Source organism: Poecilia latipinna, unplaced genomic scaffold (genome assembly GCF_001443285.1).
Source record: "Poecilia latipinna isolate Pla-1442-1.1 unplaced genomic scaffold, P_latipinna-1.0 Scaffold1621, whole genome shotgun sequence".
In the NCBI taxonomy this organism is placed as follows: Eukaryota; Metazoa; Chordata; class Actinopteri; order Cyprinodontiformes; family Poeciliidae; genus Poecilia; species Poecilia latipinna.
Window position 1 is genome coordinate 137,072 of NW_015114237.1, and position 14,491 is coordinate 151,562.

General features: G+C 39.3%; 2 protein-coding genes across 2 annotated transcripts in view; one reads left to right on the plus strand and one right to left on the minus strand.

The window, feature by feature from the left end:
- The window catches only part of LOC106964083 (contactin-4-like), a 38,565-nt gene extending 32,388 nt beyond the window's left edge, over positions 1 to 6,177 (plus strand). Inside the window, exons 9-13 of the mRNA XM_015059341.1 lie at positions 72 to 187; positions 1,136 to 1,322; positions 2,076 to 2,188; positions 2,273 to 2,441; positions 3,379 to 6,177. Coding sequence (XP_014914827.1) covers positions 72 to 187; positions 1,136 to 1,322; positions 2,076 to 2,188; positions 2,273 to 2,441; positions 3,379 to 3,470 — 677 coding nt within the window. The 3' untranslated portion in view covers positions 3,471 to 6,177. The remainder of the gene's footprint in view (positions 1 to 71; positions 188 to 1,135; positions 1,323 to 2,075; positions 2,189 to 2,272; positions 2,442 to 3,378) is intronic.
- A 3,916-nt stretch (positions 6,178 to 10,093) lies between these two features.
- Positions 10,094 to 14,208, minus strand: LOC106964085 (band 4.1-like protein 1; the record flags this gene model as incomplete). The annotated part of the gene is made up of 3 exons (XM_015059343.1): positions 10,094 to 13,052; positions 13,894 to 14,007; positions 14,104 to 14,208. Coding segments are annotated over 3 exons (225 nt in total), but the record flags the coding sequence as incomplete, so codon positions are not given.
- Positions 14,209 to 14,491: the final 283 nt, after the last annotated feature.

The following is a 14,491-nucleotide window of genomic DNA, read 5'->3' on the forward strand; positions in this document are numbered from 1 at the left end:
ATTTATATATATATATATTTATATATATTTATATTTATTTTTTTTTTTTTTTTAATATATGATAACTCCAGAGCCTGGCCGAGCTCCCACCAGGATCCGCGCTAAGAGCCTCTCTGCGTCCGAGATGGAAGTGTCGTGGAAGGCTCTGCCCTGGAATGCCAGCAAGCGGCGAGTGCTAGGCTATGAGGTGAGGCCTGGCCCATTGGACATGTGGGTGTGTGTGTGTGTGTGTGTGTGTGTGTGTGTGTGTGAGCGACCAGCACTGCTGAATCTTGTTCTTCTCTATTATTGATGAGTGTTTCAGGCTCCTGCACCTTGGGCATGCGAGATAATAGCTTGCTGCATGCATAATGGTGGATCCCGGTCCCCAGCCTATGGGTTTAAGTGTGTTTCTCTTGTTGCTTACCTAAGTAGTACAATGAGGCCTGATTAGAGTAGTGAAGCAACACTCAGAGGGACACAGCGTTTAGCTTCTAATCCACACAACAAAGCAGTTTTAGACAGCAGCTTCAGGCTCACTTTGTTCATATCTTTTACTTATTCTCAAGGATCTGAAAAAAAATATTTCATTTGCATGAATTAATAAAACAATTTAAAAAATTATTCTTGAGAAACAAACAGTTTGTATTTGTAGCATTTTTAGGCTTGACCAGGGATCCTTTGGTCACCCTTTCTTTTAATTGTTTTCCTTTGTTACACTCCTTCATAGTTTAAAATAATATTTTGTAAATGAGATATGATGTTATAAAATTGATATAATATGTAAGCACACATTTTGATAAAATGGAATATGGAAGAATAGCATAAAGGGGTGGGAATTTTAAAAAGTGTAAACTTCTCTCTTATCAAAATGACTAAGTCTTGCATTTTGAAACATTGCTTTTTTGTGCCTGTGTTTATGTATGTATGTGTTATTTATTTTTTATTTTTTTATTGATTTATTCGAAACAAAGAATGCATCCAAACCACATCCCGTGCTGTGACATGCTGCTGTTTTCATACTGGTTCACATCTTCCATGTGGTCGAGTTCACATTTCCCTGTTTTCAGTTGGCTCTCCACTGACACTGTGGCAGCAGAAAGCTTTTAGGGTGCGCTCACCGTCTGCCCCCCGCTCTGCCCTGTTGGCCTTTCAGCTCAGGTATTGGAGTAGAAGCGAACGGGAGGAAACAGCCAGCGTGCAGAGGACCTCTGGGAATCAGACATCCACCGTCATCAGCGGCTTGAGAGGCAGCACAGCGTATCACATCTCAGTGAGGGCCTACAACACGGCTGGAACGGGCCCTCCCAGCACCACCGTCAACGTGACCACCAAAAAACCACGCAAGTACCACACTTAGTCTGAGCTCTGCATCCTCTAAAATGTCTGGAAAAAGTCCATGGATCTATTCATCTATAAAATTTGGTGATAATGATTCCCTAGCAGGTTGTACCTTCATTATACAGTTAATGTACTCAAGCTTCTGTTGTTCCTAAACATTTTAGCTAGCTGTGGGCACAGTTAGCTAAAATATTAGGTGCACTAGCCCTAAAGCACTAACACCAACACAGTATTTAGAAGTTGAATTTTTCCACCTATTTGTTTATTACCCCTGTAATTTTTTTCTTTGTAACTCATTCATTGGTTTGTGGTTTGCTCAACAAAGTTTCTTGGGGAAAAAAAGACAATATGAGGGGAGGAAATGGAACAGTCTTTACAAGTACAAAAATGTCTTTCAGAATTCCTAACCAAGGCGTCAACTCATAGAAACTTTATTCAACTAAATGTTTAAGAACTACCAAGTAAATTAGCTCCTTAGAATTTATTTGGAAAAATAAGTTTCAGGGAAGCTAGGTGTGCTAAATGTTAACAAAAGCACTATGAAAAAGTTAACTGCTGTTAGCGCATTAGTGGAATCTAAATTCGCAAATTTAAATATGTGAACCCAATTCTTCCCTTAACATTTTTTTTTAAAAAGCCCAAAATAATCATGGATCATTTACAGCCAATGGTGGATGTAAATGTCTGACTCACCATGCACAGTTTAAATGTCAAGCCTTTGTTTGAGGAGAATAATGTGGCCTCTTTCCTGGTAGCTCCCAGCCAGCCCCCGGTTAAAGTCATGTGGAACACATCAAACTCCAAGATCATCCTGAACTGGGAGCACGTCAAAGCCCTGGAGAACGAGTCCGAAGTGACCGGTTACAAAGTGAGCACATCGCTTTTTCACTCCATCAGAAAGTTCTGCCTGTTGCCATGGTGCGCCCAACTCTCCACTTAATCTCATTGGCAGGTGCTCTATAAGAAGAATCGACACAGCCGGCCCAGCGTCATGGAAACCAACACCACCTCGGTGGAGCTCGCTCTTCCCACCGACGAGGACTATATCATCCAGATAAAGCCGTTTGGAGAGGGAGGGGACGGCAGCAGCAGCAAACAGATCACAATTCCCAAGATACCAGGTCAGCAAAGAGCTAGCTGCTACTGCTAGCTAGTCCCACATGGCCCATTGGCCGTGTTATTGCCAGAACAGTTTGACCATTGTCTTCTCCAGATGAAGCCAGAGTAGGAAAAATATCTGCTGGATTAAAAATGACCCAGGAGGGTGGGTTAAATGCATCACCTCGCAAAATTATTTGTATATCTTGAACATTTCCTGATTGTGTCAACCACCATTTTGTATTTTTTCACAATATTATTTAATAAACCAACACATTAAGGGTGTTGGAGTGAATGAGGCTAAGTATAAACTTTTCAGTGTTTAAATTGTAAATTAATAAAAATCATGTTTTAGTATGTGGTGCAGTAAAGTAAAAGGAAAATATAATAGAAGTTGGTCTATCACATAAAATTATTAAATTACAATGAAGCTTGTGACTGTACTTAAGCCCATCGCAATAAGCAATTAATGAATTGCATGATAGATTAAAATAAGTGCAATAATTTTCATTCTCACGATTAATATCTTTTGAAGGGCAATTTTGTTTACAGAGTCTATTGATCCATTTTATTTATGGCTCCTGTTTTGTGTTGGTTTTATGTTTTTGTTTTGTTAATTGTTTTTGATTGTTGTGTTTTAGTTTGGATATTTAGAATATCTTCCAGTGCTACTGGTCTGTACGAAATTAATGTTTATTGTTCTTTGAGAGGACAAACTTGCATTATTATGCCATTATGAATATTCTACTTGAAAATTGTCTCAAAACAACAATATTATTGTTTATAGCAATAATTTCTAGGACAATTAATTGTCTAGGAAAATGTGTCCTTGGTTGTACAAAATGCGGGAAATGTTTAAACAATTTGAATCCTTATCTGTAGATGTAATTCTAGAAAGTGATTTTTTTTTCCTCAGTATGGATCCGACTAACATCCTTTCTGCTCTCCGTCCCCCTCCAGGCCCCAACGCGGTGGGCTCGGCCTCCAAGGTCTCCACGCTGTCGGCCCTCAGCACAATAGCTCTGTCTTTCACAGCACGAACATCTTTATGACAAATGGCTCACAGCAGACGTTGCATCTAACGTGGAGACAGCGGGAACACAAACGCAGCCCACTCCGGTGTAACTAGATCCATTCATTTAGATTTTAGCGGCAGAGGGAAGACACTGAGGGTAAAAATGTCCAAACACGCCATGGAGAGGACAGACAAGGAGTCCCTGTCAGCTACACAGGCCAGGTGAAAGAGATTGACCGATGTCGTGACTATGTTGTTACCAAAGCAACTTTCATAAAAGGAACATAAAGAAAAAAAAAGTCTTATATGCATCTTTTTGTATGACATGTTGAGCTTTTATAGATTTTTGTTTTCTTAATGGGTTTGTAGATGGCCTTGGCTTCAGGGGTGAGAACAACTGTTCTGCATGGAAAATGGTATTGTCCCGTTTTACAGTCTGAAAGTAAAGAACATGATTCAACAGTTCCCCATCTGTCTGTTAAGATAAAACACAATTTATAACTTTGAGATTTTAGTCTTTTCAGAAAGAAAGCACTGCTATAGGAGTTTCCACCAATTTGATATTTAATAAACAACTCAAAATTGAAAATGTTAAAAAACAAAAAAGGTAAACCCTCAAATCCCCATATACATATGAAATACACAAAGCTCTTGAAATTAGATAGGGTGTACTTTTTTTTTTTCAAAGACTATATGTAAACATCGTGCCCAGTTCACATTTTGGGCCGAGGTGTCACTTTTTCAGTGTAAAGGGAGGAGAAGCATCAGACTGTGAACGGTGATGCTTTATCGCCTCATAATCAGAAGCAAACAGCAAAACAAAGCTAACACTATCTTAAAATGATGGGAATAAACTACTTCAGTTTAGCTGCTGCAGAGTGAAAACATAAACAATTATTCCTCTGTTACTATTATACTCATATGACACAAACATTTGCCTATGAAATTATACACTCACTGTAATCATTTCTTCTGCCCAGAACAGGTTCAAGACGCCCAGCTGAAACTTAAACATAGAGTTCTTACAGTTCTTACAATAAATGTCTTACAGTGGACAGTCTGACAGTGGCCGCTGTCAGACTGTTGTTCAGTTTGGTGCCCTGTATTAACAGAGTTATATCATTGTAATTGTAAACATAAATTGGAATTAATCAAGTTAATTAATTAAGTCTAAACCTGTGAGCCAAACTTGGAGGATAACTACATTTTAAAGCTGGCTCTGTGTTGAGTAACCAACCGTTTAAAATAAACTGTGTACCATTTCTGATACAAAGAATAGTCAAATATTATGGTCAGAAAGATGTCAGAAGCTTGTTCATGGCAGCAGTTTTAGGGTTCTGTTGAGATGTGATCATTTCTGACTGACTCAGTCAGCTTTAAATCACAATTGCTTTAAATTAGAATTGTGTAGGATATAAAACTTGGATAACTGAAATCTATTGCTTAAGAGATGTGACAAGAGAGATCAAAAATCTTTAATCAAAAGAAAAAAAGTAGTCTCTTCATTGTCCTTAACTAATAAAGATTAGTGCTGTTGTTTAATGATTTTTTTAACTCTGAGATTTCCTTGTAATAACTCGGCTGACAGAGGAGAGTCTCATCAGTTTAGTTGGTGTTCTTCGGTGTCCCAAGTCTGCATTCAAACTGCTAAACTAATGTGTCCCAGACCACCTAAAATGGTCAAAGAGAAACCATCCTGAAAACATTTGGATTGCATTTCCACCCGTCATCAGGTACGATCAGATATCTTCGGACCGCAGTAACGCCACATCTGAAGCTTACAGTTTTCTCTTTGATTAAACAGAGATTGGTTTCCCAGCTAACACCTAGTGTCATCAAAGTGGAGGCCTGTGTGAGTTATTGGTTGGCCATAGCCACTTAGCAGAACCCTACATCAAAAACCCACTTCAAAGAACTATTCCTTTTTAAGTTTTTGGTGTCAGAAGTGACATCCAAGATACGAATGTTTTCAGAATCGCTTTTATTATGAGCGTAACCTGTCGCGTGAAGCAGTTCCCCTAAGATCTATAAGTAACTTAGTCTTAAAGTCTGATGTCTAAGCTGTTAAGAGGTGAAGAGAGAAACTATCTGAAGTTTTTTTTTTTTTTTTTTAATGCCAAATCTTCATTTGTTTATCCTCACTGTGCTGCAGAAGATTTGAGTATTCATATACTGAGACGTCCAAATCTTGCTTGCTGTCTTTTCTTATATTTGTGGACGAACAGTCCACCTGGGGTGAGAACCTTCAATGCACTATTTGTTCCCCTTAATTATTACCTAAATTAATCAAAAAGAAGATTGAGCTGCCATAATCTGGAGCATTGAGCATGCAGAGGTGGGTGAATCCTCATCAAGGCAGACAGGTAGGGCAGAACTAGACAAGAAATTTTATTCCAGCATTGCTACAATGTTTGAGTAGCAATTACATAATTGCTGCAGTGCAGTGTATGAGTCATTTTGAAGTTCCTTCATTTATGTCAAGGATTTTTTTCAGCATAAGACATTAATATAGACGAGGCTTAAGTTATTTATTTATGCATTTATTTATTTAAATCAGCATATTTAATACATTGTTAAAACTCATAGAAGACTCATAATAAAGTTATTGAGTTGTGGAATTATTTGTGATTCACTGAACCACAAATAATGAGTTTTGGATAGAAGGAATGATTATGGTGATTTTTGCCTCTTTGAACATAAAGACTATCAAGTCAAAGTCCAAGTAAAAGCTAAGTGGTAGAATACAAAAACTGAGAAATACTAGTAACCATTTTAAAAAGGTAGTTCAGATATATTGAAGTGAAGTTTTATGAAAATGTTAGAAAAAAACCTCAGTGGTGAAAGTCTGACTCTTAATGTCCCATATAGGAGGGCAAACAGTTTGTGTTCTGTGAGCCATGCAGGATGGTTGTGATTTCATAGTTGAGCGTTCCGATTGCCTGCATTCCTCCTGACAAATTCCTTCATTTCCTGCAATCCAAATGGATACTAATTAGCTTAATAAGCTATTTTGGCGCTTAGCCCCATGTCTTCCCCATCCCAGACAGCCACCGCACACGTTAGTGAGGCACAGAATGGTAGTGTAGCGTCCATGACTACTGTTTACGCTGAATCCCAACCTTATCAGCTCATTGCCACCTACAAAATATTTCAATGTTTCCCGCCGAGCATTTTACTGTGTCGCACAGTCGTAAAATGTTCCTTTGCGGAGAGATGTGTCCGGCATATGTCTGCTTTGAGTCTACCTCCAGTGTGTGTGGGAACCTTTGGTCTAACTGACCCATGCTAGCCGACTTGAACCACTGAGAACAACTCGATCTGTTGACATCAATGCTGTTATTACAGCTAACAGTTAAGTTTGTTTCTGTTTTCCCAGCTAAACAAAGTCTACAGTAGGCTGCATCTGCTAAGAGTGGGGATGTTATAGCAGGTTGTCACCTAGGTAACTGCATGGGACATGCGTCTCTGTGCCTTTTTCAGGATTTGTACTTGTCCACAAATTTTTCCAAAGGACTGACGATCAGGGTCGATGCAAACAACTTCATTTTCCTGAGAAAATATCATAAACTTAACAGTGGTTTCTAATCAAGTTATAGATGTTTAATATCTGCGTGTTGGATTCCACAAATCTGATCAAATTTAGTGTGATATGCTAAAACAAACTGATAGTCTTCCGTCCCCTCTAGAGTTTCTTCTCTTTACTACAAACTGCAATGCAATTTCTGTCAAGTAAATATACTATTGTTCCTAGGTTCGTAGAAATTCTTTAAAAATTCTGAATCAGCCCTTTAAAAATAGGCAAGATTAACATTGGACTACAGCATTAGCACATTTTTAGTGCCCATCCTCAAACACCAAAAACCTGATGACATGTTTAGACATGATGACAAAGGTTGGAAAAGCTTGCAGTGGAGGGCCTCTCTCCAGGGCCCTCCACCTTGGCCCCCTGAGCTCCATTGATTGCAGGACCCCCGTGGCTGTCTCTCATGCCCCTTGTTCTTTCAGTTAGCCCTGTGTCTAGAGCTCTTCTTTGCCTTCTGTGTGCCTCATCATATGTTCAGAATCCTCAGGTCCTTAAAGAGCCTTAACTTATCGCGAGAATATCAAAAACTAGAAGCATAGAATTTTGCAGCGGCAGCGGCGTTCAAGCGACATCGAACAATGCTAGGTTTGGGTTTGGAGGAGGAAGAGGGAAGCGACGTCCTTTGTCGACATTACAGAGGTTAGAAATGGGCAATTTATGAGAGCAGGTGTGTTTTTTAGGTGGATGTTATGAGTAAAGGACAATGCTGCTGATTCTTTCCTTTCTCCATCGTCTCCTGATGTGGGACTGCCGCGCTACTCGAAGAACGCTGCAGTCTCATTGTAGCTTGTAATCCAGTTAAGTAGTTTGTAGTACTTTGAAGAGAAATGTACTGTAGGCTACTGGGGATCATGCATCAAGAAATGTGTAAAATACAGTTTTGTACACTTCAGATCATTTATATAAAAAGAAACCTTTCTAAAGAGATGATTTACTCTGTTTTTATGTAAACGACTCTTGTTTCATACTGTAGTTAACTGTTGCTCAGCATGACTGTGCTCGTCGTCTCTACTGTCCACCTGCAAAGCGACTGAATGGCTTTAGGAACATGTGAGGTCCACATGTCTCTGTATGTTGAACCATTAACAGCCCTGTGTCTATGCTTCTGTCTGTCGGCCCTGCAGAGATGTACTGCTTTGACTGTCCGTATGCGCTCCGCAGGAGGCGTCCCTCTGTTGCTGTTTGTTGTTTATACCGTGTGAATAAAGATAACTGATTTATAGAACAACACCAAGCTGTGGGTCTCTTAATGCCAACATAAAGGAAGAGCTTGCTACAAAATCTACTGCAATGGTTTAGTTTTGGAGCTGGTCTCTAATGTCATGGAACGATGTATAGTATCATACATGAATGAATGTCATTTTTATTTTTTGGTTTTTTATGATTTTGTTCACCGTTTTCAGGTTTGAATGGTTTTTGAAACATGAATTTGACTTTAAAGCAATGCCTCACATTTCCATTAACCTGGAATAATTTACCTGTTGGAACATTCAAGCTTTAACCGTCCAGCTGTTCATCATAGATGAAGTGAAAGTCGGCGATGGTCCTCCTCTTTATCTAGCTAGTTAGGTTAGCTATTGAGACAACTATGTAGCTGTCTATTTATCTAGCTATATGGGACAGGTGTCCAACTGTCTCAGAAGTTTAAACCAGATAAATAAGCAGCTGGCTATTTACCAAGCTAGCTACACAGACAGGCAGATAGCTAGATAAAAGTAATCTTAACTCATTCTTTAATCTTTTTTTGTGTGAAGCAAGTTATTCATATTTATAACAAAGTGATAATATCAGCTTTTCCTCACTTTATTAAAGACAGTGTGTCATTGAGAATGACACATTGACTTTTTTCACTTTCACCAGTTACATGGCCTTTCCTTATGTTTTATCTATTAAGTGCATTTGCTGTTTGAAGTGAAACAGACAAAGGAGTGACGTTTCAATTATTTTGTCTGTTTCCTCTCAAACGTGTAACTCAGTGCTTCTCAATTCCAGTCCTCATGCCCCCCTTCTCTGCATGTTTTAGATGTGCCTCTACTCCAGAACAGCTGATTCAAATGATTGCATGACCATCAGGTACTGCAGAGGCCTGTTAATCACCAAAATATTGTGGCAGAAGGGAAACATCTAAGACATGCAGGGCAGGGGGGCTTGAGGACCGGAATTGAGAAACACTGGTGTAACTCAAAGGGGAAAGGAAGTTCCGAAGTACCTTTTAAACTATTCAGACCAATTAGCCTGAGATGTTCAGACATCTCAGGCTTCCATTAGCTCTGCATCCTGCAAGAAATGTAAAGCAACGTCATTCATTATTCATCTCTTCTCGGAAATGAATTCATGCCATGTTTTCACATTCTGTCACATTGGAAAAATAATCAATGTACTTTATTAGGAGTTTATGTGATAGACCAACACATGTATGTAAACTTGATCAAATATGGAGAAATTATACAGTATACAGTCAGTACCCCTCTATTTTTATCTTGGACCAGCTATCACAGAAATCCTCTTACAGTAAAAAAAAATAATAATGCTACAACAGAAAGTATTTGTCTTCAAAGTACCAGTTTTTGCATTTTTCTGCAAAAACCTTACTTGTGTGGTTGCAGCAAACTTTGCTGCATCTAATTAATGTAGTAAACATGAGTACATACAACAATTATTTTCATTGAAAGGGTGTCCTAAATCCTGATAAATTTTTTTGTACGGAATCGACTAAAGTGTGTTATATATATTTTTTCCTATTGATACTCAGAAAAAGTACAGCTACTTTTAATCCCTTGCTTGTTCAGCTCCAGAAAAGCCACTAGATGGCAGCAAGACCTTAGGAATATATGGTCTGCTGCTCTGCAGTCATTTTTGCCCATTTTGAACATTAAGAATTTTGCTCGTCGAATGTCACAAATTTCATAAGAAAGCAGCATGTTTAATGAAAACACACACACATATATATATATATATATATATATATATATATATATATATATATATATATATATATATATATATATATATATATATATATATATATCTCCCCCTCATATATATCCCTCATTGTAAAAGCCGAGACACAGTTTGAATCATAGTGACATTTATTTATGCAGGTTTGTTTCCTGTCGAAACTGAATGCAAACACAGGACATACACACCACCAAGCACTAGGGGAATGTAGAGCAAACGACAGTGGAGAACTGAAGGTGGAGGCTGAACGGTGCAGCGCTGAGTGAACCTCCTGATCCAGGATCTGTTCTGCCACAGTTTCAACAAAACGCTGAATTCTGAATCACCTCTTGTCCACTTTCTAAAGTCAGTAGTTCTTTCTGGTTCGCTTTGTTTCATCTCGGATGCTTTCAGCTGATGAGTGCTCCCATAAAATCAATTCCAAAACTTAAGGCACCCATTTTGTGTTCTTATCTCTATTGCACCTCTGTCCGTTAGATTATCACTTTCTGATCCATTCCATTTACACAAAGAATCCGGACCTTCGTCAGTTTGACTTCTCAATGCCTTCACTGAACTCGGCAGCGGTTTGCAGAAGCAAAGTGCTCTCACAACAGTCCAGTGTCATGTGACCGATAGAAAATAAAACAGTAAAATAGAATATACAAAGTCAGCAGGTTTAGAACCTCGTTTCCATGGACACGCCTACAGCAGGTCAACAGTTTCAGGTGGGGACGATGACACGATCACACGTGTTGGGGAAGCTCCTCGCTCCACAGCTGTTTCTCATTACTAGGTTTTGGTTACGCTTCGGTTCATGTGAGGGTTCACAGTTTTCTCCCTTCAGAGGACAGAGGATGCGAAAGATGGCGGCTTATTGCGGAACCTCACAAGCTGTTCGCCACACCGCCTCGGCTGACGGCACAGACTTAGAGGGTTAATAGGGGTAGGGGCGCCTCCGAGGGGGTTTTCATGTCTGATTTGTGATGCATAGAATTAAAGGTCACTCACTTATGGATATGTGTGACAGGGCATCTTTATTTGCGCCCACCTTTTCCTGTTTGACCCTTTTTGCCACATCACGACCACAGCACTCTAAACTGTGGAGATGTGTTCAAATGTGAGAGAGTTCTAGGGGGTTGAATACTTTTGCATGGTGTTGTATCTTTGGGGAGAACAGCTCCTTTCAAGCAAAAGTCCAAAGTCACAGCATAACTGGAGAGTTAATCCAACAGAAAGCAGAGAACATCGGCGATAATCTGTCACTTTTCAACTTTTCAGGGAGTATTTAAATAATATGATCCATCACAGTCGCTACTGTTATTTAACATACTGATTAATATTATCCTACCAGAACTTGGAATTGCGTCAGCTATTCATCATGTACAAGGTTAGCAGAATAAACATGGTAGGGAATCCGTTAAAGAGTAACATATTTATCGTAGGATATAACCAGAACATACTGCGTACTGGACAGACACAAGACTTTCAATTAATACTAGTTTTGTCTCAAAAAAAAAAAAAATCAGAGAACTTAAATAAATGTGGACAAAATGTAGACATATTTCAAGGGGTTGAAGTAGCGCACACACCTCAAAATTGCAGATAACGCGGAAGAAAAGGCTTTTCTGGGGTTGCATTTCATATAAACAAAACATACTTCATACTGGACAGACACGAGGCTTTTAATTAATGTTTGTTTTGAGCCATGAAATCTGAGAAATAAATATGGACAAACATTAAGGGATCTCAGCTGGCAATTAGTAGCACACACCTCCAAATTGTGCATAACCTGCAGGAAGAGGCTTCTTTGAGCTGCAGTTCAATAAAATATGCTTACAGTTAGTGCTGGAGCTATATGGACTGCAAAATCTCAAGAACAACTAAGGACAGCTTTCTTCGTGAGACAGGAGACAGACTTTCATGGCCTGACAACCTTGAATATGACGGCAGCGTGGGAAAAGTTTAAAGTAGTAAAGTATTTCTCAACTAAATTATTTTGTAAAAAACAAAATGAGATTTATAAAAGTGATTAATTGTTCTGCATTAGTTTCCAAACTGGTCATTTCTGTAAGTGTGCGCCAGGAGGCTGAAATTAAAAGTATTTTGAAAAGTATACTCTGTTAAATCATAAAGGTGGAAAATTTCACTGTTTTATTTTTTTTTCAAACTGTAAAGTTTTAAAACCTTTTGTAGCTTGATGGCCATAACTGGCCCATGCCTAGCGACGTCTCTTTAAGATGCGCTAACTTCCAGTGTATCAGCATCAAGACAAAGGGAACAAAAAAGATCACTGCAATATTCAAAAAATACAAGAAGTTCAGGTTAAACCAAAGTCAAGTAAGTAAAAAGTAAAAATATACCATCAAATTTGTAAAACTTAGAACACGTAATATTTATATTAAAAATTCCTCTACAAATCCTAAGACGGTGAGCAGCGCTGCCTTTGTTGCCGTCACCTAAAGCTAAACAGTCATGTTGGGATGAGGATGTTTGGTTCCTGGAGGCTGGACCAGATCCAGCAGCTCAACCAACCGTCAGCGTTTCTATGGGCCGCGTCTCTGCAGGGCTTTAATATGTGTTCTCATTCCCTCTGCTATTATTATTTGAATCATGCAGATTATAATCATCTGATATAATTCATAAACAGGCAAACACAGAACATAAATTAGATCCTCTATAGGTAAAAATGTAAAAAGCTAATAAGACAGCAGTTTATTGAACCCGAAGCGAGGAGGAGGAAGTGACGGCAGTCGTTCAAACAGGAAGCAGTTCCATTTCTGAGGTGGTGGGGGTGTCCGATTCGGCGCTGAATCTTCCAAACTGAAGATGGTTTCCCATTCTCGAAGGAGCTAGTGGGCTTGAATGGTCCTGGAGGGGGTCAGGAGTGAGTGGGAGGTGTCCAGGCCGGGTCACAGTTGGTTTAGTCTAAAGGGACAGGAGAGGAGATCTGCTGCTTCATGGAAGGCAGTTTCTTCAGGTGTCTGTGTGTCACAGGGTGGGGGGGCAGAAGGGTGGTGGCATGCTGCTTGGTGGGGCAGGAGACTCTCTGCTGGAGGATCCTCTCCTGCCCCCCCCCATCATGTCCTGGGATCAGGACTGCAGAGAGACAAAAATGAAGAACCTGAAAAACTTTGTAGAAGGTTCTGGACAGTGTTTGATGTTTTCTGTGATTCATTCTAACTTCCTTAAAGGGGCAGCATTATGTTATTATCCAGGCACATAGTGTCATCATAAAGCACTATCAAGAAACTCTGTTACCTTCAGCTGCACATATATTTTACAAAAATGTTTCCTTTTGTATTTGTTCAAACTGGCACCATGTTTGTTATGAAAAGATCGATCTCCTGCCTGAGCTACGCACCGCTCCCAACCAAAATCAACCAATCAGAGCCAGATGGCACATCTTAGCGCTGTCAATCAATCTCAATGTGCTAAGGACAGAGAAACAACTTACTGTTACAGCAAACTGTTTACCCACTGTCTTCGGTGGATATGTTAACTAGCCTAATGTTGTAATGAACAACATTAGGCTGTTCTCTGCAACAACATTACAGAGAGCAAGAGGGAGTGGTTGTCATAAGTTTATTACGTCTTCCTACTCCTTTGAGCATGTTAGGATTATTGTGGTACAAAAAATATGTCTTCTTTTGCAATCCTTGTTCATGTGTTATTTTATACTGCTATCATGTTCGAAATAAATAAATAAATAAATAAATAAATAAATAAATAAATAAATAAATAAATAAATAAAAGTAGATTAAAGGATTTCTCAAACATGCATAAAAGAATCAAGGAAACACTGCAGGTATGTTTTTGATAAGGGAATAACATTATAAAAAGTTGAATTTACACAAAACTGCCCCTTTAGCTGTAACAATGGGCAAAAAGATGGATGGAATATTTACACAACAGTACAGAAGAGGTAAAGATGGCCTACCTCTGCTCTCCGCTGCTCCTCTGTGGGAGACTCTGTTTCCCTGATGACCACTGCTTTTGTCACCAGCATGTCGGGATGCTGCTGCTTGGCCTCCTGGATCGCCATGGCGAGCGCCTGGAGCCAGAGAAACCCCAGCACACAGGTCAGCATCCCGACACAGGTCAGCTTTCAGACACAAAGAGCAGATGTCTCCAGGACTCTGGCTCTCACCTGATGCTGGTCCACATCGTCGTCTCCTGTGATTATGATCCTCTTTTCGATTCTGGTCTCTGAGTAGCCTCCTTTCACAGTCTGAAGTGCACAGAACCACCAGGGTCAGGCAACATCACACTTAATGAAAAGTATCCAACCAACTTAGGCTTTTCCAAATTTTGTCACATTACAGCCACAAACTGGAATGTATTTTACTGGTGAGCTTTTAACAACTAGCTGTGTTTCCATTATAAATGTGCGTAAAACTTTAATCAATTTCCCCCGATGTAAAAAAAAAAAAAAAAAAAAAAACTATTTCACAATTGTGGTGTTAAGATTAAATAACAAGTGAAGCCATCATCCTCGCTTGTTCTTGTTCTTTGTTATTTCTGCCAGTAGTAACATC